Here is a 27407-nt window from a genome sequence, read left to right as displayed (position 1 = left end):
CAAATTTTTCGCGACCCCCATGGGGTCACGACCCACAGTTTAAGAAGTGCTAGTTTAGGGTAGTTTGCTTAGTTTTTTCTTTGTTACAAAAGAGAGTTCACTCTGAAAGGGAAGATGTGTGTTTTTCCAGAATCCCCTGTGATATAAAGACAAAAGGCATCAATAAAAATGTTGGTTTGTTTTTGACAGAAATGAGCTCAGATGAACATTTCTCCTGAGTATCCAAGCTCAGCTTTCTTTCGCTATTCTCAGTCTAGTTTTACCCAGTAATAGTAACTGACATTTAAAAAAACCTTTAAGGTTTGCAAAGCAAACATTCTTTTATCCTTTATTTCTCTGTGTAAATGTTTTTTCTCAGGGTCACAAATCTAGAGCTGGGAGAGACCTCAAAGGTCATCCAGTCCAATTCCCTCATTTTACAGAGGAGGAAACTGAGGCCCAGAGACATTAAGGGACTTGTCCAAGGTTACGTAGCTAGTAAGTGAAAGAGCCAGGATTAGAAACCAGTTCCTGTGACTCCAAAGGAGTCAGCATCCTTCCTACCATACCACACTCCTACATTCATTGTCACTTCCCAGGGACTCCCTGAAGCCCCTACAATTGAATTTAACCCTCCCTTGACTGTAACAAGTACAGTCAAGCAAAAGAAATCAACACCTTGGCAATGTCTGAAAACGTCTGCCTCATTCCATACCCGTGGCCCTCCACCTCTACCTAGAGATGGAAGCCATGATTACCCCTCAGTCTTCAGAAGTCGATATTGGTCACTGGTCAGAGTTCTAAAGTCTTTCAGAATTAACCAGAGCTCTGAGCCTTTTAATACTGGTCTCCTTTACATTCTTATAGCCATTGCGGAAATAGTTTTCCTGGTTCTGCTCACTTCCCTCTCCATCAATTCATAGAAATCTCCCCCCATTTCTCTGAATTTCTTTATATCCATCAATACAGCAATCTTTTATTATATTCATACATCAGGCAGTAGGAAAAGAAAAAAGAGCACAGAATCTGGAGTCAAAGGCCCTGGGTTCAAATCCCTTCTCTGATGATTATTATCTGTCTGACCTTGGGTAAGCTATGGGCAAGAAAGAGTTGGAAGAGACTTCATCTGAAAAATGGGGATTTGGACTGGATGGCTGGCCTCTGAGATTCCTTATAGTTCTCAATCTAGGATCCAGTGGTGTGACCTTGGGTAGGTCATTTCCTGGGCTTTAATGTCCTTGTCTGTAAAATGAAAGGGCTATAAGTGACTTCTGAGGGCCCTTCCAGCTCTTGGTTTCGGATCCTATGACCTTGTTCAACTCTTCCCCAATCAATGGGCACCCCGCTTTTCCTTTTAGTCCTTTGTGACCACCAAAATTGCCGCTGTGAACATGGTACCATCCTGTGTAGTTTTACTAAAGGAAATAGCATTCTTTACCTGGAAAAGCTGAAAGGGCAGGAGGAGGATCTCTTTCTATTCCCAGATAAATAAAAAGCTGTTAGGAGAATCCCAGGTCTGTCTGTGAAACCACCAGAAGTGCCAGCCCACTAACCCCACCCCCCCTGCTGCCAGCCATGCTCCACTGCATCCAATTACAGACCAGCCTCACTTCTAGCCAAAGGATGTATCTTTATAAATGTTCATCTTGTGTCCTGCCAATGGGCCATTACCTCCCAAGGAGAGCCTTTATGTGACTTTTAGTCAGGCAGTGTTAGTTTTTCTCTTGCCTCTGAGTGTTGGGATGAAAAAGGAGAAGGGTGGAAGAGAATCCCCTGGCGATAGCCCCTCATACTGGACAATATTATTAGTCTTCCAAGTGGAGTCAAGTCAGTAAGCATTTAGTAAGTGCCCACTGTGTGCCAGGCACTGGACTAAGCACTGGGGATACAAAGAAAGCCAAACAGCTTTCCTGATCTCAAGGAGGGGCAGCTAGGTGGCACAGTGCTGGGTCTGGAGTCAGGAAGATCTGAGTTCAAATGCAGCCTCAGATACCTTAGCTGTATGACCCCGGGAAAGTCACATGACCACTGCTTGCCTCAGTTTCCTCATCTGTAAAATGGGGATGATAATAGCACCTACCTCCCTGGGTCATTTTGAGGATCATGAGATAGTAATTGTAAAGCACTCAGCGTGGCACATAGTAAACACTATATAAATATTAGCTATGATTATTAAGGAGTTCACAGTCTAATCTGGAAACACAATTATGTACAAATAGACAGATATAGACAGAATGAATTGGAGATAATCATAGAGGGAAGGCTTTAGCATTAAGGGGAATCAGGAGAGACTTCTTCTAGAAGATAGGAGTTTAGCTGAGGCTTGAAGGAAGCCAGAAGACCAGAGATAAGGAGGCAGAGAATTTCAGGCATGGGGACAGCCAGTGTTGGAAGATGGTACATTATGTGCAATGAGGAAAGTTGAGGAAATGTTTCCAAGGGTTGATTTGTGAGCATTTAGAAAGGGAAGCAGTGATTACAAAGCATCAAAGTAGCTCCATTGAAGGCAAGACATTCCAGACTGACTTCATCCTTTTTTTCTTTATAGGATTGAGTATAGTTAGGTGGATTGACAAGACCCCAAAAGTAGCCATTAGTAAGTCAGTGATTTCCCCTTGGAGGGAACCGTCTAATGGAACACCCATAGGATCTGATACAGGTCCTGTGTTGATCACCATTTTTATGGGTGATTTGGCTTGTCACGTTTGCAGATGTTGTGAAATAGGGATGATGATGATGATGATGATACCTCCCTCCCAGGGTTGTTGTAAAGATCAGACAAGATAAATTATATAAATGGTTTGCAAACCTTAAAGTTCTGAAGAAATATTGGCTGTTATTACTAGAATCAGAGTGATGTCCTCAACAAAAGTAAGGGTATTTGGAGAAGGTGGGGCAGGGGTGGAGGAAATGTTTAGGGCAAAATATGATGAGTTCTGTTTGTTTGTTTTTTTCTTTTTAGGCAATTGGGGTTAAGTGACTTGCCCAGGGTCACACAGCTAGTAAGTGTCAAGTGTTTGGTCTGAGGCCAGATTTGAACTCAGGTCCTCCTGACTCCAGGGCCAGTGCTCTATCCACTGCACAACCTAGCTGCCCCATGAGTTCTGTTTTAGACCTACTGAATTCGAAATCCCAGGTGGCAGGGGCTCAGGCAGTTGGAGAATCAGAACTGACGCTCAAGAAGGGACTGGTAATAATAGCTAGTGTTTGCATTGTGCATTAAGGTTCACAAAGTCTTTTTACAGATATTCTTATATTTTGCAGATTATATTTACAGTGTTGTTATATCTGCACATATATTATATATAAATATACAATATATTTGCAGATATTATTTCTTTTAACCTTCATAACAACCCAGGGAAGTAGGCCTATTATTAGCCTTATTTTACACATGAGGAAACTGAGGTTCAGAGAGTAGGCTCGCCCAGGGTCACCCAGCTAGTAAGGGTCTGAGGCAGGATTCAAACCCACGTCTTCCAGACCCCAAGTCCCATGCTCTAGGCATTGTGAGCCTTAGATGCCTGCAGGGCAGGTTATATGGATTTCAGAGTCATTTGCAGAGAGAGAATAATTGAGCCTATGAGATCTGATGATTGATTCATCCCCAGAGAGATTTTAGGGAGGGAGGGTAGAGAGGGACAATGGACAGAGCCCTGGGGATACCCACACACGGGGTTGGGGTGGGGAGGAGCACAATGGAGGATGGACCTGTGGAGGGAACCAAGAAAGACCAGTCTTAACAGGTAGGAAGAAGCTGACCAAGGAGGAGAGAAAACCTTGAGGGAGAGGTTGTCCTCAGGGTCAAATGCAGCAGAAATCAAACAGGGATGAAGACTGAGAAAAGGCGATAAAGAAATCATTGGGGATTTTGCAAAGAACTTATTGGTGGAGGCAGCAAGAGTAGACTGCTCTTTCTAGGCGTTTGGCTGTGAAAGAGAGGAGAGACACAATTAACATAGAAACTATTGCTCATAGCTTCACGTCAGCTGCACATTTGATAAGCCTGCCATCTGGGCCTTTGTGATGTAAGTCATTATTTAAAATGTTAAACAGCATAGAGCTAGGCATAGATCCCTGGGGCACTCCACTGGAGACCTGCCATTTCAGCCTATTCTTTGGATCTGGCTATTCATCCAGTTTCAAATCCTTCTGATTGTACTGTCATCTGGTCTAGTGGTTGCCAAGGGGGAGCAGGGACCCCTGGTGGGCCATGGCATCCATCTAGGGGGACCATGGCCTGACCCCAAGGAGAGTCAAAACCAGTCAGAGTGTGGGAAGACAGGCTGCCTTCCACCTGCTCTGCCAACACAACCCTTAATCTCTACCAGTTCTTCACTCCCCCTCCTCCTTTGGAACCTAAACTAACCGCTACCCACAGCAGCTCACAGGTGCCACTGGGAAAATCCTGGTCCCCAGATCACCTTGTGGCTATGGCGGCATTCTTGGGAGGCTGGGCTTTGCACTTGGCGGGCAAGATGTTGTGAGTAAGAGCCAGACATCTGCCTTCCCTCTCCTCCCCCATTTTATTATGAGTGGGAAAGTCACCCAGAATGAATGGCTTACAATCTGAAATGCAAATCTTAATACATTATCTTCCTCCCCCCTCCTCCCCTGCCCAAACCTCACCCATCTTCTAAACTTCTCAGTTATGGTCAAGGGTGCTACCATCCCTCCACTTGCCCAGGCTGTCACAACCTCGGCATCACCTTGGATGTCTCACTTTCCATGCCCCACATCCATATAACCCATCTTGTCAGGTGCCAGATCTTGTCATTTATGCCTTAACGCCGCTAACATCTGTATCCTCACAGCCACCACCCTCATCACCTCTCGCCAGGTCTATTGCAGTGGCCTCCTAACGGTCTCTCTGCCACAAGTCTCTCCCCTTTCCAATCCATCAACCACAGAGCTACCACAATGATTTTCCTAAAGTACAGGTCTAATCCCTTATTTGATAAATTCCAGGGGCTCCTTACTGATGCTAGGATCAAATATTATTTCATCTTTATCTCCTCCTTTTCTATTTTTGCATATATTTTACAATGTATACAATGATTAGTATACTAGTACACATACACATAAGTTATAAATAAGTTAATATACGTATATTGAGGTCACAAGCTCAATAATGTTTCACTGACAAGGTACGTGATCATAAAAGTATGGAGTTCACTTTAGTGAACCCTACATTTTTTTCCTACAAAATCTACATTCTTTCCACCAGAGCAGTGTGAGATGCTTTACCAAAGACTTTGCTAAAAGCTAGATAATCTATATCTGTAGCACTCCTCTGATCTGCTCTTTTTAGTAACCCAGTACAAAAATGGAAATGAGGTTAGTCTGGCATGAGCGGCTCTTAATGAAGCCCTGCTGGCTCTTTGTGGTTGCTGCTTCCTTTTCTAGGTGTTTGCTAACCATCCCTTTAATCACTTGTTCTCAGATTTTCCCAGGAGTTAAAATCAACCTCATTGGCTCCTAGTTTGAAGACTCTATTCTCTTTCCTTGTTAAAAAAAAAAAAATGTGGTATTCCTCCTTCTCCCATCCTGCTTACCAGTACCTCTCCCATTCTCCTCCATCTTTTGGATGTCACTGATAGTGACTCAGCAGTCATATCTGCCAGCTTTTCAGTACCCAAAAATGTAGGTCATTTGGGCCCATTGGCTTGAAGTCATCGTGGGCAGCTACATGCCCTCTTCCTATCCAGCCCCCATGTTAGCCACCCAATCCAAAGGTCATTCTTCTTGGTAGAGAAAAGAGAAGCAAAATAAAAATTAAGCACCCCAGCCTCCTCTTTGTTCTTATCATGATCCCACATTTCCCTTCCATTTGCCTTTCTTTCTGACGACTGCCGGTTTTCCTCTTCATTGGAATCTTTTCCCTTTATATCTCCAGAATTTCATTCTTGGTGAGAGTTTCCCAACCCTTCTGAGCTGACTTCTCGATTAGAATATTTTAGTCCACGGGACTTTACCTTAGCCCTTTGAAAATTGCTCTCTTGATAATCCAGTTGGAGCTTACAATTGACAAGCAAGAAATAACTATGATGCCAGGCCAAAGTTGTATCCTTTAAGAGAGCTACAAAGTGCTCCGTGGATTGTGACAAGGGAGCAGTTGTGTCTGCTTGGAGAGGATCACAGAATGCTTCAGGAAGAAGGGAGTATTGAGAACAGCCTTGAAAGATGGGTAGATTTCAACAGGCAGGGATTGAAGGGAGTAGAGGGGGAGGAGGAAAGAGTATGCAGCCTTTCAGAGGTGGGAACAGGGTACAACTAGTACTCTGGTTTGTTGAACATACAGAACATGCAGGAGAATTGTAAGATATCAGGTTGGAAAAGCAGAGTTGGGCCAGATTTTGAAAGGCCTTGAATGCCAGGCTGAATTTTGACTTAGTTCTGAAATAAAACGCAAAACTGATACGGTGCTGTAAGATGGGCAGAGAACTTTATGTACCTTAGCTTATTTAATTGCCTCATCAACCCTGTGAGACAGGTAGTTCAAGCACTAGTAGCCCCGTTTTGCAGGTAAGGAAACTGAGGCTCAAAAAGGTTAAATGACTCATCCACAGTCACAAGGCTAATGCAGTTTGAACTCTGGCCTTCTGCTTCCAGGGCCAGCACAATCCACTACACCTCTCTGTAGGTAATAGGGATCTACTGAAGGTTTTTGAGCAGGGCAGTGATGTGGTTGGCACTGGACTTTCAGGGCCCTACTCTCCCTCCATCCTAGTTGGCAGTCTTTAATACCCTAATTGAGTTAGGATTTTTTTTGCCCAAGTCATTATTCCAAATTGCTCTTATAGTGTGTCGGGTTGGGGTGGTTAGGGGTCCATAATCTCATAGGGGGCCAGGTGGGGGAAGGAAAGGGAAGGTGGGAGGGAGGGAGAGGCAGGGCTCTAGTCGTCCTCCCAGTGTGGTACAATTTGGGGCCCCCTCAGTCGCCACTGAGGAGGAGCAGGAAGGACTAGGCTGCTGGCCCCAGCAGTAGGCGATTTCCATGGCCTTTCATGGCCTGTGGTGTGCTGGGAGAAATCAAAGGCCTGGCCTCTCCAACTGCCCATCCCGTTAATAAGAGCAGACTCGGGCTGGAACCAAAATGCACCGGCCTGCTCTCCAGCTGGAACGAAGCTACATGGTCTCCAAGGTGCAGGCTGTTGCTAGGCAGCCACATGCTAATGCCTGGGCTCATCTTTAACCCCTGCCTCTCCCTTCTCCGTCACCTCAGCCAGACACATGCATGCACAGACACATACGCACACTCATATGCACAGATGCCCTGACACACACACCCACACACACACTCTCTCACGTGTTGACAGACACACTTATACATACAACATGGTCAAACTCCTACACATTCTCTCATACACTCCCAAACAATACACCCTGAAACACATACTCACAATACATACGTACTCACACATATGTATATACATGTTCTCATACTCTGACACACATTCATGCACACATAGAACACTCATACACACACACGTCCTCATTCCCACACAATATGCTCTTTTACACATACACACTCATGCACACATGCTCTCACAAACACACATTTACACATACTTTCATGAAACACACAATACACATAATACAGCCACATTGACACACATGTCCATAAACTCCACACATGCTCACACATACGCACTCACACATTTATACCAACATGCTCATACATATACACTCATCCACAGGCTGTCACACAGACATTGCTCTCATACACACACATATATACACATCTCTTATACAATACACATCTCTCACACAGTACATGCATATACATACACATACCCCCCTACCCTCACAGATTATGTGCTCACAGATGTGTGTACACACTCTTACACAATGCACATACATATATTCGTGCTGTCATACACTTATGCTCATGTTTATACATACACTCATACTTAGACAACACTCACATTCACATACCTCATACACATTCTCACACACGTACACTTATACATGTTCTAGCACACTAGTGCACACACACGTGCATGCTCTGTCACAGGTGTACAACACTCACAATTCATATGCATGCACGTGCACACACATATACACATACATAGTTTCACACATATTCTTACAAACATACCTGCATTCTCCTGTATACACATATGCCCTCACATACATACATACTCTCACATTCTGATACACTAATGTAAATGTGATCTCACACAGACTCACATAACACTCTTTCACACATCTAATCACATGCATGCTGTCACAGTCACATGCTTATACACACTCAGACAAAACACAGACATATACTTGCTCTCAAACACATGCCTCCTCACATATAGGCACACACTGACAAACATACATAATCACACATATACACACCCTGACACAATAGTCTTACACTCTCAACACACACAGATGTTTACAAACATGCACTCTCACGATATACAAGATCACATACACACATTCTTTAACATACATACACATGCACATATATACTCACATATACACACACCATTCATACACTCGTACAGATACACACTGATACACTACATTCTCTTACATATACACTCAGACACATATACACACACTTATACACATATACACTGACTCATATGCACACACACATCTACATGCTCTGACACATACATGCTCACATACACATGTGTATACTCATAAACACACTGTCACACAATACATGTTCACACTCATAGACACATATACATGCTCCCACACTCATAGACTCACATACTCATACACTTGCTCTCAAACACACATATTTGTAGATATATACACACTCTCGCACAGACACATGCACACTCGTACATTCACACATATGCTTATGCTCATATAGTCATGCTCATGCTCACACATGCACACACTCATACTCATACATTTCTGTAAACATGCTTTCTCACACATATACTCACGCTCATACATATGCTCACACTCATGTACATGTACACTATTATACACAGTGCTCTCACACATAAATGCTCATACATGTACATGCTCTCACACACACATGCACAATGCACATTCACACATATGCATGCTCACATAGTTACACATACACATACTCTCTCACACTCATGGTCACACTTATATTACCTGCTCACACACATATACCCTCTCTCACATGCTCTCACACTCATTCACATCCACATGGTCTCACACACACACACATACACACACATACTTTTACATATATACACATATACATTCTCTCCTACACATGCTTACACATATACTGTCACATACTCTCACACTGACACACATGCTCGCACACTCATAAACACATGCTATCACAAATGTACATGCTGTCATATACATGTACACATCTGATCACACATGTTCAATACATGCATGCTCACACATTTATCTGCTCTCGTACATATGGTCTCACACTCATACGTATGCTCACACACATCCTCGTTTTCTCACATGCTCTTACACTCATATACCTGGTCACACACATTCTCTTACAAACGCACATCCTGTCATACGCATATGATCACACACATCCACCTGTTCTCTCATGCACATAATCACACATACATAGTCTCACAAGATCATGCACACATGCTCACACATACACACTCATGCTTACACACAGACACACACACTTGTACACCCCTCCCTAGCATGTAGACTCAGTATCCAGTTCTCTCCCTCGGCTTATCAGGGCTTCCTCAATTTCACCCTGGGGACTCAAAGGAGGAAGTATTTGGAAAAGATGAGCAAGGCATCCCAGCCCTTTCCCACACGCTATTTCCTAAAATATGAAACTTTGAAGTCAGATCACTGGGGATGTTCCGCCACCCACAGCCTGTGGAAGTCATCAAAGTACCGCCCCAGCAGCTGCTCTCTTCAAGGCCCCGGTGGCAGCTCCCAAGACAACAGCGGGCATCCTTGGCCTAGCTCCCCAATCTTCTCCATTCCTGGGAGCAGCAGGCTTGTAATGCATACCACCTAAGCTAAGGCAAACCCTTGGCTTGGGAACAGCCCCTGCTTCTCCTGACTCCTTCGGGGGAGTAGGAATGGTAGTATCAAGTAAACCTACCACCACCACCACCACAGCACAAAGAGTCACAGATTTAGAGCTGAGAAGGATGCACCCTAAAGTCATTAAGTCCAATCCTAGACAGGTTAGGTCAAGGGTGGGGAACCTGTGGCCTAGAGGTCACATGTGGCCCTCTAAGTCCTCGAGTGGGGCCCTTTGACTGAAGCCAAACTTCACAGAACAAATCCCCTTAATAAAAGGATTTGTTCTGTAAAACTTGGACTCAGCCAAACGACCCCACTCGAGGACCTAGAAGGCCGCATGTGGCCTCGAAGCTGCAGGTTCCTTCCCTACCCCTGGGTTAGGATAGAGTTCAAACCCACGTCCTCCAAATCCAGATCCTTCTCCCTTACAGTTAGTTGTACTATGCCTGCTCTTTCCCCTACTTTAGGGTCTTAGACAACCAGCTCCAACCCTAACCACTGGGCTACCTTAGTGGTAACAGTAGCAGTTGTGAAAACCAAAAAGCAATACTAGAAGAAGGAATGATACAGGAAAATGGCCAGATATGCTCTAGCAAAGACTAGTGCCATCCCCCTGCCTGCTCCCTCTCCCTCCCTAATCAGCCTCTGGTGGCTCAGAGGAGGTATTCATCGGAGAGGGCAGACAGAAAAATTGGAGTTATCAGTAAAGTGAGCTGAGTATCTCTCCAGCTTACCTCCTGGAATGAAGACCTGGGGAAGGGTCTCCAGTTTTGATGACTCTTTCATTCCTTCAGTTGGAAATTTTATCCAGGGCAATAAAAGATGGCAGTTGCAATGTCTTCTCAGTGGTGACATGTGAGAGGAGTACTTATAGTTCATCAAGCAAAGGAAATGCCAGACATGCCTTCCCCAACAACTTGGTTGGGGGGGGGGTGTGGTAAAGAGGGCACAGCTTTATTGCTTTCATGGTCGTAGGCTCATAGATTTAGAACTGGAAGCAACCTTGGAGGACATCAAGTATAACCCCCTTATTTTACAGATGAGGAAACTGAGGCACATAGAAGTATAGAAGTTAAATAATTTACCTAGGGTCACACAGCCAATAAGCGTCTTAGGCAGGATCTGAACCTAGGTCTTCCGGACTGCAGGTCTGCTACTCTATCTGTTGGACTGTCCTGCCACTGATTGCAGAGAACTCTAGGCCCACACAAACTTAGGTGAGCAGGAAAAAAAATGGGAATTGTGACTTCTCAATGAACTCTGGAGAACCTTTGGATATAATTCAGCTCTCTTTCTTGATATACATCCTCTCTATCCCCTCCCAAACATACTCACCATAGCATAATAGTAGCTATTAACTGTTACTAGTCATACTAAAACAAGTAAGTGTGACCAGGTTTGATGTTTGAATAAGCAGCTGAGTCTTTGAAAACTCCTCCTCATCAATCCTCCTGATGGTTTTTTGATAGTAAAGGGGGGTTGCATTTTTCAGTTCATTGAGTGATTTGGTTTGGTTTTGCCAGTACACATTTACTCTTTCCCCAAAGTCAGCCTATCCCAAACCTATTTGTAACCACCACCCCCAACACCCCTATACAGGATGAGTACAGGGTTAATGTTTGATGATGATGACTACAAATTGTCAACCTTCCTCACCCCCAATTCCCCAAATTTGGCTAATCTCAGTGTTCTACGCCAATACTTAACCATGGTATGGCAGGGACCTTGGGTTCTCAAAGGCATTAACAGCAGAGTACGAGCCCTACTATGCTGAAAAGGCTTTAAGTCTGGCCCTTTAAGTAGACCAAGTCTACTTTTCCAAGGACCAACCTAACTAAGAATGAAGGTCATGGGCTAACTGCTTAGTAATGAACTCTTTAGCCATGACAACCCGTGAAAGAAAAATACACAAAATGGCCTTCGGTCCTTTGCAGTCCTTTTCCACTTCCGCAGTGATGGAAACAGTGTATCAAAAGGGAACAGAGGGTGCTAAGACTCACAGTCTTTAAACTATCTATAAACTTTAACTTGGTTGTTGATAATCTAAATCAATCAAGCTAGCAGCCTATTTTTATACAGCCTAAGCTAAAAATGGTTTTGATATTTTTAAATAAAATTGTCTTGTGTTTAAAAATGGCAAAAACCATAGCTTAGTTCTCAAGCTCTTAGCTTGAGAATCATAGTTTGCTTTATATTGAGATCCGTGCTTTATCACCACCTAGTATAAGCAGTGGACATCCCACTATGGAAACCAAATTATAGCCATCTTAACATTCTTGTTATAAATGAGACCTGCAGAAAGAGGGAAGTTGTAGCTAAATGGCACGATGGGTCTGCTCCTTGGAGAGACAAAAAAGAAGGTAGCAAAGTGAATTTTATCACGTACTCAAAGGTAACAAGAAACATCGTTTCAGATGACATCACCATACAGGACTAGCAAAGTCCACCATGAAAAGAATTTCAGTGTATGTGCAAACATCTGTTGCCGATGATGGAGAGGTAGAGTTCTACAAAGAACTTGATAAGACCCTTCAAATTAAATCAATATACATTTGAATACTCAATGACCTCAATAGAAATGTGGGAACAAATGAGATTATAGAGAAACATGGGTGTAAAAATATTGATTAGAATAAGGAATTGAGAGGGTTCATAGACTTTTTAACTATACAGAAGCTTCATGCCTATGTACCATGAATATTTTCTTCAAGAAAGTATCAGAAGACACTGGACATGGTGAGTACCCAGTAGCATCACCAAAAATTGAAATTGATATTTTAACAGACAGGAGATGACTTGTTACTGATGTGGGAGTCATTCCCAAAGCAGCTGTTGCTGTACATTGACTTGTCACATCAAAGACCATACTTGGTACATAGAGGAAAGGGGGACGACATACAATACATAATTAAAACAACTGCAATACAGACAATGACTACATACAAAAGTTTAATCAGTGTTAATCGGTTGCCATAATGAGGAAACCAAAGGAGTCTAAAAATTACTGCAGTATGCAGTAGACACTTAGGTGAGGCAGAAAGATATGGCAGCCAATAGCAGTACATGATTATAATATACAGTTATCCCTTCCGCATTGTGACTTTCCCCCATCACAGTTTCAATATATCATGGGTCGGCATAAGAAATTAAATGGGAATTTTGGGGAAGTTTTGCGGAAGCTGCAGACGACACCCAAAGGCCATAAGACAACATGGAGCCTATGACCAAATACTTAGTCCAAATTTTACAATAAGATACTGTAAACACTCCATAAAAGAAAAAGAAAAAAAATCAAACTTCTTCTCTGGTACAAACAAATTTACTCGGATTTTCTAGATCATGGGGAGGGAGGCACCCCTAATCCCTGAGATGTGGAAAGGATAACTATAAATTCATTTAAAAACTTGTGTTTCAATTTTTACCAAAAAGGATGCTAGAAGACTGTAAGCAGTATCTTCTCATAAAAGAGAGAGGCAGCTGAGGGTAAAAACCAATTTAAAGGCAGCTTGGCAATTTTCCCAAGGCCATGCAGGGGCGAAAATGGAAGCAAGACAACAAACTAGAAAATGGAAATGGACTACAAACATTTTTTAATAACAAATTTTTCACCATCAAGGACAATGAAGCTGCCACAGCTGGTTTCTGCCTGGCATGTAGTAGTAGTTTAATAAATTCTTGATTGATTATTCAAAAAAAAAAGGTTTATAAATTCCTCGTGAAAATAGGGGCACGGATCAGACCTATGACTTCATTGGTATAAGGGATGTGGGTTGGCACCTTCTCTGTGATTTAGGAGCTTAGAGAGTTATTAGCCTAGAGCAGAGCTGTTAAATGCATGGGGTAACAGATTAAAAATGTAATTGGAAAATATTTAACAAAGAAAATGAGAATATAATAGAACATAGACAATGTTACGACATGGTTTTCTAAGTCAATATGTACCAGCAGGGATTCTTAGGTATGGTTTAGTTTCTACTTGAATTTGATACCACTGGTACTGAGTAGCTAAGCGACCTACCCAGGGTCATGTAGCCAGTATGTCAGAGGTGAAACTGGAACCCAGGTCATCTAGCTTTTAGGCAGCTGTCGAGCCACTATGCCAAGCTGCCTCTGATGGGAAAATGTAAAACTCAAAGATGAACAAGCAGAAATTATTTTGACGGATACTGTATTCTTGAGTCTATTGTTGCTCGGCCTTGAACTGACTTTTGTTTTCTTCACACAGCATACCAGTGTCTTTCCAGGCTCCAACCCGCCAGGACTTTCTGATGAGCCTCAGTCTAATTCGCCTTCTCTGAGTTACATGTGGTCCTCCAATGAGCCACCACAGTACTCCCCACCGTATTATTCACCTTTTGAAAAGCCGCCTCCATATAGCCCGTGATGAAGAACTCCTGCCCCCCACTGAGATCATGGATGTCTGTTATTGTAGCATTGGTTGAGTTTAAGGTGTGATCCTTCCATCGTGTTTGCAGTTTCATGATTTGCCTGCCCGGGCAGGGGAAGGTGATGCTTATTATTTATCAGTGCAGAAGAGGGGGTGACCAGGTGAAACCCACCACTTCTCTCCATTTTACTGAGATCAGCTCACCTTCTCTCTGCAAGAATGCTTGCAGGGGATCCCGCACAGCAAGGACTTGGCATGCTGCATCCTACACCTTCCCATTCCACCTGCATTCAGCAGCGGCCAAATTGCCATTTTTCATTTTATGCAAGTTGGCCATAGCCCTCAGCCACCTGTCCCCTCAGTTGAAACACCCCTACCTTCAACCAGTCAGGACCCAAGAAGTCCCTAGTGATGGGGCCTCACCAGAGTTATTTCACGCTCCTGAGTGATGCAAAAAAATCAGCTCAGATCTCATTATTGGTACCTCTCAAAGGGAAAAGTGCAATGGTTCCTCCCTTTCCTTTAGTGGGGATATCAGGATTTGTTCACATACCATCCAAACATACAAGTGAGGTTTTTCAAAAGCGGGTCCAAAAAGTAGACCCAGGAACCTGTGGATATTACACATTTTGCTTTGATGAAAAATACACATCTTACTTAGAAACAATTCTGTGTGTTCTTGTTAGTGCTAGCTTGTTTTGGATCGCTAGTGATTTGTTGTGATCTCTGTGGCTATTTAATCTTCTAACACTGGGCTGGTTGAGCATGCTAACAAACTTCACACATTCTGCACAACAGCAACGAAATCATTCCACCATGTCAGGCTCCTGCCCGACTTCTGTACAAACTGCGACATCGTCATCTCGCTCAATTTCTAAGTATTATAGTAGATTTAAAGCGTCTGAGCAGCTTTTAAAAAATATTCCAAGCTTCAAACCATACTAGTGAAGTTCAAATAATAGATATGTATATGGTGCTTACAGCTTTATGTACATTATTTGTTTGATCCTCATGACACCCAAGGTGAGGCTGACTCCCACTACAAAATTTAACACCTTGTCCTCCACCAAATACAGACTTTCAGTGCAATTAAACTACTGCAAAAAAGAAAACCTGTCCCAGCCTTCAAGGGGCTTTTACTCCAGTTGGGGGACTCAGCCTATGAAGAGATAAGTAAATACTCTACGAGAAAAGACTGCTAAAAGAACAATTTGATAATCGTACATTTGGGTATTATAAAATAGAGGGGCCAAAGAAAAATTGAGTCCTTTGGCAAACAGGTCACTTTTCCCCCAATTTGACAAATGATCAATATTAATAGAGCAGACTAGGGTCTAGAGGTAGTAGACAGGTGCTGGTTATCCAAACAAACAGATATTTGTAGACACCTAGCTGCAGGATTCCTTAATGCCTTTAAAATGCACTCAATTTGCTCAGTGCATCTCTTTGGAAAACAATATTAGCATCATGAGTTTTGTCATCCAGATTTAGGGTCTGAAAAAAAAAAACCACAGTAATTCTTAACAAAATTGCTATTTATTTTTCTGCAAATCTAAGCATGAGGGGGGAAAAGGGGATTCCATTGAATTCTACATAGAGAATATCATGATTTGTCTTGCTACTCTAAGTATGATATTAACTTGTATCATCATTGGCATCTTATTTATTCTTTTCCTTTAGCTCCAGCATTTAATTTTGAAAAAAATGCAAAGTTACTCTGTACCATCACATTTTTGCACACCAAAGTATTATAAGGATCTCATTTCTGTTATCTTTCTTACTTTCCAAAATAACTGGAAAATAACGCATTATGGATTTTGTAATACTAAATTAATTTGAGCAGCTTTATCAGTATTTATATTACACCAAACTACATATACATACATATATATATAAAAGTATGTTATCGTAAGAAATACTAATATCTTAATTTAGCAAAATGTTTGCAGTAATGAAGGAATGTTTCCAAAATATGTATTTTGATTGCATTTTGTAATATTTAATGCCTTATTCTTAATTCTATTATTAAAGTGCTAAACAAGGCATGAAAATATCAACTATTAATCCAGAATCTGTATCAATGGAGTGTTGCTTAAAACCTGTATCACTGCCATGTTTGAAATTGATTGCTTTTGTGATGTTTCTGATTAATTCAACTATCCTTTCACCCCTAAAAGAAATTAAAAGTATGAATATTCACTTGTCTTTCTTATGTTTTTAACTTAAATATAACTTGTCTAAAACTGTAGATTTTCACTTTTCTGTAGGGGCTTAGAGAAGGCACATAAGATGGGAGATCTCAACCAATCCAACAGGAAAAACAAACCCTATCAGAAGTTTTGCCAAGGTGTCAACAGAAATGCTTATCTGATCCTCATTTAAGCTTCACACCTGTAGCTATGTAGGGACACAGAGGCTCACTTCCACCCTTACATTGTTGCTTATGAACTTTTAAGAGGTGTCCTTTGCAGTGGATAATCTCGTCTAGCCCTGTGATCAGTGCCTAAGGAACTTCTAAGACCAAAATGCAGATTGGTAAAGGGATTTACTTATTGGGAGTTCCCTATGTTAATGAAATCACAAGTCTAATCCAAAATTTAAAAAAAAGGGGGGGGAGGCAGCCAACCAAAATCTAGCTCTGATGTCCAGCTGCCAAAACTTAAAAGTAATATAAATGTGGAAGAAATTTTATATTTTTTCACTGTTCGGTCAAGTCAAGGAAAACAAACATGCCTATCCCTGACTGCGTTCTCTAAACGGCATCACTCTGCTTTTTCAATCTGGTTTGGCAACTTTTTTGAAATCCACGTGTGTATGGTATGTATGCCTCCCCGCCACACCCCAAATATCTATGACTACATATGTATTCCCCTAAGAGAGAGATTTTTAGGTGAGAAATTAATCACAATTCTAAAAGATGACCTTTTGAAATAAAGACAGTTGACAGAATTAAAACTTTTTTTATTTTTGCCATAGAAAGCTTCTAAGAACTAACAGCAAGAATTACTGGTTAAAGTTTAAAGCACAACTTTAAAAAGTTAAGCAAAAGACTGTACAAGTGTATATATACACATTACAGTGTCAGTAAAAATAAACAGCAGACAGTTTGAATTCGGAGCTATGGAAGTCAAAGCTCTTAAGACAATGTACAGTTTATCAGCTCTCGGACCTTGATAATAGTCATGCCTTAACAACAGCAGAAAATAAATATGCCTCTGACAATGATTACCTCGAATGTGTTATGTTGCTCTTTGCTATACTGGAAAGATGTAGCAGAGTTTCCCTTAGTGACAGGGCGGAGGATATTCACCACTAAAAATCATTATGAACATTGAAAGTATTTCAAAAGGGATTTTGCAAGTTTGCTATGGCATTTTTTTTTCTGATTTTGCTAAGACTTTAAGCATTGTCAAATTATATGACTGTTTTGAATGCGAGTACTGTTTCAAAGCATTAACATCTGCTAATATTTACAGGAAATTTAGCGTTAAGACCAAAAGGAAAAAGCTAGCTTAACAACAAAAAAAACAGTAAGTGCAACAGGCTGAGATCTAAAGGCCAACAGGCCCCATAAAAAATAATAAACAGGGGCCTCTACACATTTTCAACCCGATAAATACTAGAAGTGAAGGGTTTTATTCCCCCCTCAAAAGTTTTTCATATGCGCTCTGGACTTTGGATATTGAAATTACTCCTAGGAAAACTGAAGACCCTGAGACACATGCAAGTAAGAGTCTTCTGGCAGAAATACAATTTACTGTTAATTTTTCCAGTTTTCCTCCAAACCCCTGCTCCCCTCTAGCCCTTTAAAAAGTGACCTTTAATAGGCATAGAGCTTAAATTTAAGGATCAGGACTTCAATAGGGCACATTCAGCAGCAAATAATTACATCCACTTCATTCTGAATAAAGAATTAGAGTGGTACAAGGAATTCCCCATTTGTCACAACAGATTCATAAAGCTTACCAAGCCTTACTGTGACCAAATGTATCTACGTGTTTAACTGTACATAGGCCATTAGGTCTGAAAGGTCTGAAAGCTATGCTGGTATAGGTATTGTTCACACTCATAATAATCGTGTTTAACTGATGTAGTATATTAATGAAACGAATAAAATTCAACCAAGAACATTTTTCAAAGCAAGTACACTCTTATGATCAAAGAATAACATCATTAACATCTATACACAAACTCTACTACTGTGGTTTCTGGTAGCAGAGTCTTAAATTAAAAGCTACTTTCCCATTTTTTAAAAAGGTTAATTTACAAAATGTTAATGATTTCAAAAATCTATTCACACACAAGACAGAAAACATATGCACAGCATACACCTGGGTAGGCAAAGCATGATTTATGTTTTGTTCTCCTTTTATTAAAAATACTGATTTCTGGTACCTTTGTAGCTTTAGAAGCTTTAAAATCATTATCTTCAAATCTAATTCATCTTGGCAACAATGACATATGCATGAAAACTTATAATTAAAGCTTTAAGCTTAAAAAAAGTTATTTCTTATAATACATAAAAAGAAAAATTCTTTTAAACTGTCAGATAAGAAATATTTAATGAAAGGTTGCAAATAACTATTACTATGCACAACCTTTTCATATCTATTAACTTTTTTTTGTATTTTTTACATTTTTTTCTTTTTGCAAATCATTTACAGAAATTCAACAGGTTGACTTAGGAAATACTAAGTGAAGTATTTGTGCTTGCTCACTTGACTAGACTCTCCAATGAAAGTTTTCTATTGGTGAGTCACTTTGAAGATGACACACAGGCCGGTACGCCAACACGATTCCACACAAAGTTCCCAAATGCTGTAGCATCACAGTGGTTTGCAGGTAGAATGGAGCAAAGCATACCTTAGAATACATAAAAAGCTAAGGTTTTTCTTTGAGGAAAAAAACAAACAAACACATCAATTGTTTCAAATGAAAACTTCCTACTAGAAAATTCTAGGTTTAAGAATTTACATCGAGGGACTCCTCCCCCAAAACCATGGAGTTTAGGTATTTTTATAGTTTTATGCATGTATGCAAGCCCATAATGCAGCCTTCAGATTAAAAAGTAAAAGTAACATGACATAAATCTGGGCCCGTCAGTCACGAGCAAATCAATAAACTGCTTCCTAATTTCATTCTGTGTCTGCAGTTGAGAGCTCTTGACAATTTCCTAACAAAATAATTGCTGCAGGACTTCTCCTTTTTCTCCATTCCTTACCATTCAGATCTTAGTCCGTCATGATTCCCTCTGCATATCCCATGCGGCAAAGGGATAAAGTGGACCAGCCATCGGTCTCTTTCGGTACATGGCCAGATATAAGTCAAGCTTGTTCTGAAGAGCCCAATTCTATCACTGTTCCAGGTGACAAGCTTATAAGAAAGGGCAGGTTTAACTATCCGGATGGAAGTTTAACAATCCATTTGGACCAGAGCGATACAGCACTGCTGGACCCAAAGCATACCATCCAAGTGGGCAGGATAGTTATTTTGAACCTTTTCAAAATAACTTTCAAAGCGGCTGGATATTTTTGTTTCATACATGTTAAACAACACAAAAATTGTAGACTCATTGTTCAAATGGTTTTTTTGCAGAATTCAGCAGTAAAGTGCTATACATAAGAGAAAATTCATAAAACAGATCCACTTGTTCAGGTATGCCAATAATACCTGTTAGAGAGGAGTGACTGCTTCAAATTCATTTCAGAAAACTACCTCTTCATACCATTAATTTTTCTTAAAAAAACCAACGAACAAACAAAAAATCCCAAAAATAAACTAATGAACAGCTCGCCCTGGAGATAACTCCTCAATTTATATTCAAGTAAAATTTCAGATAAATTTGCTCCTACCAATTTCCTGTAACTAAAAATAATGCAAATAAAAACTACTTTTGGATGACTTTGAATGACTAATTAACTTGCTTTCACCCCAATTTAAGTTTACTGGTCTTTTGAAACCATTGCCCCCTCACACAAACTCAAGTTTGTTTTTTCTTCCCCCAAGGCAATTCAGTAGGATTCTGGTATTATAAATTCAAACTCAGTGCTGCCATCTGTTACATTTTGTTTAAACATTGAATCATTTCCCTGTTGAATAAAGATATCATCCCAAGTCATTGGCTTGCTTTGGGGAGTAGATGTGGCAGTCCCTTCTGAAGGTTCTTTCCCACCATCAACCTTATACACAATTCCATCTTCCTTTATTACAGGTATACTCCTAGGCCGATCGGTAAGGTAAGCATATTGCCTGATCTGCAGAGACCTGCATGGATGTAGGCGATATAGTTTGGTATCGCCAGAAGGGTCCTGACTATGAACTGACTTTATATGTGAAGACATAAACTGATAGTTGATGAAGGATTTGCCACAGGCCAAACACTGATACCGCCGCTCGCCAGTATGATGAATCTCGTGTTTGGTGCGGTATTCTGCAAGGGGAAATACCTTCTCACAATAACGGCACGGATACTTCTTCTCCCAAGAATGAATGTTAAAATGTCTCCGCAAACTTGTCAGACAGACATAAGATCTTTTGCACACAATACAAATATAATACACCCTCCCATCGACAATTAATTCATAGTGATCATCATGTTTGACTTTGACACGCTTGCTGGAAGGCTCATTGCCAGATGTTTTCGGGACCTCGCTATCATGCTTGGCCTCTTTCTCATCAGGGTCATCTTTGACAGGAATCACTATGTCATATGTGTCCTCCCCAATATTTGCATAAACTTTACAACCAGTAGATAAACCTTCAATCTCAGTAGCTGTATCTAGTGTAATGATCTTCTGACCCTCCATCACATGTTTCGCACCTCCACCTGAATCCTTACTGCTTTCAGTAATGACATTTGAAATTTTTAAAGAGTTAGAGAGTGGTTCGTGATGAAAAAGAGAGACCTGCTTTGACTGGACTGCAGAGCCATTAAAAGCAGCATCAGGCTGGGGGAGCAAAGAGGGATTACTGACTCCCGAGTCTGGGCTAGAACTAATAGTGTCATCGTCATCATCTATAATCTCTGCTTCCACTTCTACATTAGCCCTACGTTTAGGTAAAGCCATGGTGTTATTTGGTGTCTGCTGATGATTCTGTACAAGTAAATTAACTGAAGGAGACACCTGACTAGGATGTGAAGAACTTGGTAGGGAGTTAAGAGATGGCTGATTTAACAAAATGATGTTTGGAGTCAGATGCTTTGGGGCTGAAGACTTAAGTGTTTCTTCACTATTTCGGGTCTGACTTGGGCCCATCTGGTTCACAGAAGTATTAAGTGTCTGCAGTGGTTTATTTGTTAGAGGGGGTGAGCTACTAGTACCACAAGCCTTATCCGCATAAGCAACAGGCCCTGGGTCGGGCTGGACTTGTGCCGCCGCCGCATTACCTGGCAAAGCCTCTTTGGGAGGTAAGACTTCGGAGCAGAAAATGACATCATCGTCTTCATCAGAATCAGTACCGATTTTTTTTGTCTCATAATCTTCAGCACATAAAGAAAAAGTCTCAGTGATAACAGGCATCATAGTCACCCCAGCATCAGACCCTTCATTTTCTGCCTTCTGCACTTGAAGATCCTTTTCATCTGTCCCAGGAGGCAAGGGATCACCACTATCCTGCTTTATTGCACCTGAGATACTTTTAACCTGTGACAAAGGTACACCAAGTTCTGCTATAAACTTAACTCCTAACAACTGCCCCGACTTAATTAACTCATCAAGTAGATCTGATCTAATACGCATAAGTTTAGAACTATAAATATAGTTGAGAATTTCTGCAAAAATCTCTGCCCTTATAAAGTTTAGTTCGACCACTTGCCCAGCAACTGCAAAAAGCTGGTGGAAATAAGTACTTGATGCGGACAGAACATTCCGGTGGGCCCGGAACTTTCGATCTTCTACGATCACGGTGACATCGCAAAACAGGCCATGGTCTCGTTGCTCATTCAAGGAGTTCAATAGATTACCAGAGTACTGAGTATCAGTGGCAGAAATAAGCTTTCTGTTCTCCATGCCTACAGGAAAAAAAAAAAGGAAAAAGTAGGGAAAGAAAGATAGGAGGGAAGAAAACAAAAGCATTTTACTATTTAAACATTTTTAACATAATCATTTCGGTACCTGTATGTAGCTCCTAGTTTCAACCCATGGAGATTGCACTGTATAAGTATAATGGACCTGGAGGCAGAGGCCCTGGATTAGAATCCAGCAAGTCCCTTCCCCTCTCTGGGCCTCAGTTTCCTCCTCTGTAAAATGAAAGCGTTGGATGAGATCCTGAGGTCTGAGGACTGAGATCCCTTCTAGCTCTAATCCCCATGGTCTTCTCTAATCTTTCTTACTTTTATATAAATTATTCACATGCTCAATTTTATGTCTTTTCCCTGAGGACTAAGCAGGGCTTTCTTGGCTGGTGTGACCTAGTCAGTTCTTCCACCACCATCACCCTCTAATACCTCAACCCAGGGTGGAGATAAACCTGCATTCCTAATGAGTATGCAACAGAGCAGGAGCTCTGGAAGGTGCTGCCAAGCTGGGTACAAGCAACAGACTAGACAGTTAATGTCTTAAGGACAAACCAAGCTAAGTTTTGAGTGGTTCATCCATAGAAGACTGGCCACCGGGGGATGAATCTTTTCAACCACAGTGGTGTACCAATTTGATATAACCTTTGACAAAAGTACATAAGACCTTTCAAGGTTATTGTGAGGATCAAATGAGATTACTATTTCATGTAAGTGCTTTGCAAAATCATTTTGTGAACCTTAAAAGGCTACATAAACAAATGTGAGCTACTATGATCTGCCATACATTTAACTACTAATAACTGCTCTCATGTAATTAGCTCATCAAGGAGCTCTGATTGAATATAGATAGGTTTCAAACAATAAAGAGTGTTCTATTTATTTGGTATAGACTTACATATGTACCTGTTGTCTTCCCTGACAGAACACAAGCACTTTGAGGACAGGGACTATTTCATTTTGGTCTCTGTATCCCCTCTAACACAGTGCCTGCACACAGAAGGTGCTTAATAAATGCCCAGGAGCCAGACAAGCAAACGATCCATTCCTGCCCAATTTTCTCTAAAGCGTCATATCTGTCAGTACACTATATATTCTTAGGAAGGAAGAATGTACGTGTTCTCATCCTCTTTCCGTTGACTTTTTACAAAATGTTGTCTCTCTCCTTCTCCCACCAATTGTTCCCAGTTGTCACTCTGTGCTATAAATTTGAGGATTGATTCAGTTCAGACATTTACCTATCATTGTTAACCACTAAAGAACATTTTTTCTCATCTTCCTTGGCCCACAAGTTAATTTAAAATCAACATTTGGAAGAAAAGTTCCTCCTGATGATTTATGGTTTTCATTCCAAGTACTGGAAACATCTTTTTAGCAGAAAAAACACTGGGAGAAATCACTCAAGTCCTTTTATTTGTGACTGGCCTGCTCATTCTACTCTCAGCAGTCACTGTCCACTCTAGTTCAAACACAACTGCCCCCACCTAAGCTAGTTAGTTATCAACAAGAATAACTTTCTTCTCCTTCACCGTCAAGGGTGAGGAGGTTTAGTTAACTTCCTCAAAAGAATGTCAGATTTGTTGAGGCAGCGTCATGGTAGTGGTCAGAGAACTAATTATGATCAAAGTCAGACAACATAGGTTTAATAATAGTAATAATAATAGCTAGCATTTATATAGCACCCACTATGTGCCAGGCATTGTGCTAAGCACTTTGCAAATATTATCTCATTTTAACCTCAAAACAACCTTGGAGGTAGGTGCTATTATTATCTTCATTTTACAGTTGAGGAAATTGAGAAAGACAGACTTGCCCACGATCACACGACTAGGAAATGTCTGAGGCCACACTCAAGTCTTCTTGACCAGGACCAGCACCCTATCCACTGAACCACCTAGGTGCCTCAGTTTGAATGCTAACCTCAATATTGGTTGCCTGTGTGACCTTGGGCAAGTTTTTGCCTAACGGGGCCCCAGTTTCTTTATCTATAAAACGAGGGATTAGGACTAGATCACCTGTAAGGTCCTTTCCAACTTTAAAGTCCTACCATCTGGGTTTGTATTCTAGCTCTACTCAATGCCTCATCTTTCTTCTCTGTAAGATGAGGGGGTTGGACTCATACTTTCTTAAAGTGGGCAATACCAACCCCTGGGGAGCACTGGAACAATCGGGGGTGGGGGGTGGGGGGGTGGTAATAGCCTCAAGTGCAATTGGTGGAGGGTGTTGAATTAAAAAAACTAAGGGGCAGTAGAAGCATAAGGAAAGAAGATAAGAACATTTTGAAAAACTGTTCGTACATGTTTCATCTGTTGTGCAACAGAGTTAAAGCTGTAGTGATTACATTATTTTCCAAATAAACACACAAAATGCAAGTTATAACTGATCAGTGATCAAGTCCGATGACAGGTCTTAACAAGCAAGTGTTGGCAGGCAAGTGTGTTGCATTGTCAGAAGTCCAGCATGCATCAGCAGGAATATGTTTGTGTAATGACTTGTTTACAACACAATACTATACAGTTATATGATGCAATATTGTGTCACCAAAATTTCAATGTAGAAAAAACCCGCAAATTTACAACAAATTATTAAATTTAAGATGTCATTTTTTTAAAAAAAAATTTATATATTTTTTGAAATGATACAAATTTCAAAAAAAACAAACCGTTAAAGGGCTAAAGAAATTAGATGTCTAAGGGGTCAAAGAGTAATTTTTTTTAAAGGAGGCAGTTTGGGAACCTCTGGACTAGACGGTCAATAAATTCTACAATCCTAAGAAAATAATATAACAAACACACCATGCATGCATGGAGTGACTTGTTCTCTACCACTATATCAAAGTTGTAGCTTTTGAATACATAATTTGAATACATAAATGACAAAGGCAATTCAGAAAATCTCCCTGAAACAGGGAGTAACGCCTGGCCAAAGATAATACTGAAATCCTGATCTGTTCTTGACACAGCTAATCAATAAGAACATTTTGAAAACTTGAAAAAGATGTTTATAATAATAATAATCAATAACTAAGATCAGGGTAAACACCATCAATAAAATCACACTGGTTTGTGAGAAAAAAAATGTTACTATCATGAATATTCTTTTCCTTTCAGAGTTCTAAAGCAACACTGACATGATGCAAGGTGCAGTTTTTTAAAAAATCACCAGAATTTTACATGATTAAAATAGCAGAGATATTACTTTGTGGAGTATTTCTTGTCAATCCAACATCCAGCAGTTTCAGGGTAACATAAAGGCATCCATCAGATGAAAAAGAGTGACTTCTGGGCTTTATGCCAACAACCTCAGATTCCTAAATGTGGGAATTTCAACACAGTAGTCAGTTTTTTAGTAGGCAGGATTTCCGAAAAAGGCCCTGCGATTTCCTGTGGTTCACAAAGGGGTCCTACTAAACTGGAAGCAAGGAAAATTGACATTTACAGGAAACCTTGCAAGTTGGTGGAGTTCCATTTGTTTGTTTTTCTTGGGTTGAGAAATTGAGGATCTACAACCAGACTTTGTGGAAAATCCCTGCCGCACAACCATTTTGTGTTCAACCTCCTCACTGCGGGGGGGGGCTTGGGGGGGGGGGGGGGGCCAGGGGGGAGGGAGGGGGGGGTGTAGAGAGGAAATAACACAGGATCAGATACGGGGAATCAAATATAGGGGGATCACTGCAGAAACTGAAACCTGTCTCCCTTCCTCCACCTGCTTTCCCTCCCCCCCCCCATCCCTTACCCTTTGAAGCCAGTAGGTTGAAAGCAAGGTTTGCAACCTGCGTTTTCCTTGGGGAGGAAGAGTCTCGCACCAGCTACTGGTGCAAGGTAGGTGGGGGGGGGCGGGGGCGGGGGAGGGATCCAAGAAGAACAGGCACATATAGGGGAAAGTACAAGCTAGTGAATAGAGTGGAAAGAGTGGGGAGTGTCGAGGGGAAGCAGATTGCTGGTTATCGAGAGAGGGAGGGAGGGAGACAGGGAAGCAGGCTGCATTGTTATGGCCCGGGAAGTGGCCCGAAGGGGCGAATAAGGGAGGGGAAAGGGGGGAGAAGAAGCGCGGATTAGGCCAGGGTCAAGTGGGAGAAAGAAGGAGCCCCAGAGGGAAGGGCACTGGCAATAGTAAAAGGCTCCCTCTCGTCTGGTCCGGGGCCTAGGCATAGAGAAACCTGTCCATGCAGCAGCCGCGTCCTACACTCAGCACCCCCCTCCCCAGGGCGCCCCTGTCTCCGGGCTTGGAGGAGCACCCCCCCTCCCCGCACAAAGGAAAATCCCGAGGCGCAGAGCTGTCGCTTCCTGGTTTGTGTGAGGGGGCACCGGCCCAGCCCAGGCGAGCCCCTCTCAGCGCAGCCCTTCCTCACCTGGTCCCCAGGGGCCGCGGGCACCGCGTCCGCTTCTGCTCCTCCTCGGCTCCAGCTCCGGCTCCTCCTCCTCTCGTGCTACGGGAAGCTCGAAGCCCCGCTGCCAGCCCTCCGCCTGCTGCTCGGGAGCTGCTGCTGGGGGAGCTGCCGCTGCCGCTGCCGCGCTCCCGCTGCCGCGGCCGCTGCCGTTGGAGCCAGCCTCTCGTCTGCTGCGGCCGCTCCAAGAGCCGGCAGGGGGCGATGTACGCGGGGCGCCGAGGGCCAACCGCCTCCTCACGCGGCTGCGGCCCCAGGAGCCAATCGCTGCCTCCTTCCGCGGGATCACGGCCGTGGCCGGCTCTCCTTCCGGAAGCGCTTCCCGCCGGGCCGGCCTTCTTCCCCCTACTTGGGGTGCTCGCCGCCCGGTGCTCCTTGGGTGAGGGAGGCGCTGGGGGCCCGGGGGCGGCTTCGGCAAGGAGGGCGCCAGGCTCTGAGGGGCTCCTTCCGGGGCGGAGTGGGGAGGAGGGCTCCCGGAGGCCCCTTCCGGGACGGAGTCGGGGCGCTCGGCTCCCTTCGGCTACTCTCGGAAGGGGAGGGAGAGCCGTGGAGAGGGGAGGGCTCAGCCCCCGCCCAACTGGAGGGAACCATTCCCTCTTTCCTAGGACTGGGCGGGGCCAGGGGGTGGTGGGGGGGCCATCGGCTCCTTTTCCCTCCTTCCGAAAGGGAGGGAAATGTTCGCTCCC

The 27407-nt window shown here is 42.3% G+C and overlaps 2 protein-coding genes across 9 annotated transcripts in view; one reads left to right on the top strand and one right to left on the bottom strand.

The window, feature by feature from the left end:
- TMEM255A (transmembrane protein 255A) overlaps positions 1-16485 on the top strand; it is an 89740-nt gene extending 73255 nt beyond the window's left edge. For all 4 annotated transcript variants that reach the window (XM_027861406.1, XM_027861409.1, XM_027861408.1 and 1 more), the window contains one exon: positions 14159-16485. In XM_027861406.1, the coding sequence (XP_027717207.1) occupies positions 14159-14317 (159 nt within the window). In that variant the 3' untranslated portion in view covers positions 14318-16485. The remainder of the gene's footprint in view (positions 1-14158) is intronic.
- A 779-nt stretch (positions 16486-17264) lies between these two features.
- Positions 17265-26813, bottom strand: ZBTB33 (zinc finger and BTB domain containing 33). Of its 5 annotated transcripts, XM_027861399.1 has the most exons (4): positions 26686-26813; positions 25533-25644; positions 22435-22559; positions 17265-22331 (listed from the first exon to the last, which is right to left on the bottom strand). In XM_027861399.1, the coding sequence occupies exon 4, from the start codon at positions 22327-22329 to the stop codon at positions 20332-20334; it is 1998 nt and encodes a 665-aa protein (XP_027717200.1). In that variant the 5' UTR covers positions 22330-22331; positions 22435-22559; positions 25533-25644; positions 26686-26813; the 3' UTR covers positions 17265-20331. The 5 variants fall into 5 exon arrangements, with proteins under 5 accessions (XP_027717200.1, XP_027717198.1, XP_027717202.1 ...); XM_027861397.1 differs by lacking the exon at positions 22435-22559; XM_027861401.1 differs by lacking the exon at positions 25533-25644.
- Between the last annotated feature and the right edge of the window lie 594 nt (positions 26814-27407).

Source organism: Vombatus ursinus, unplaced genomic scaffold, assembly GCF_900497805.2.
Source record: "Vombatus ursinus unplaced genomic scaffold, bare-nosed wombat genome assembly UNPS02014735.1, whole genome shotgun sequence".
Classification (NCBI taxonomy): Eukaryota; Metazoa; Chordata; class Mammalia; order Diprotodontia; family Vombatidae; genus Vombatus; species Vombatus ursinus.
Note: the sequence above shows the minus strand (reverse complement) of the source record. Positions and strands in the feature narration are given on the sequence as shown.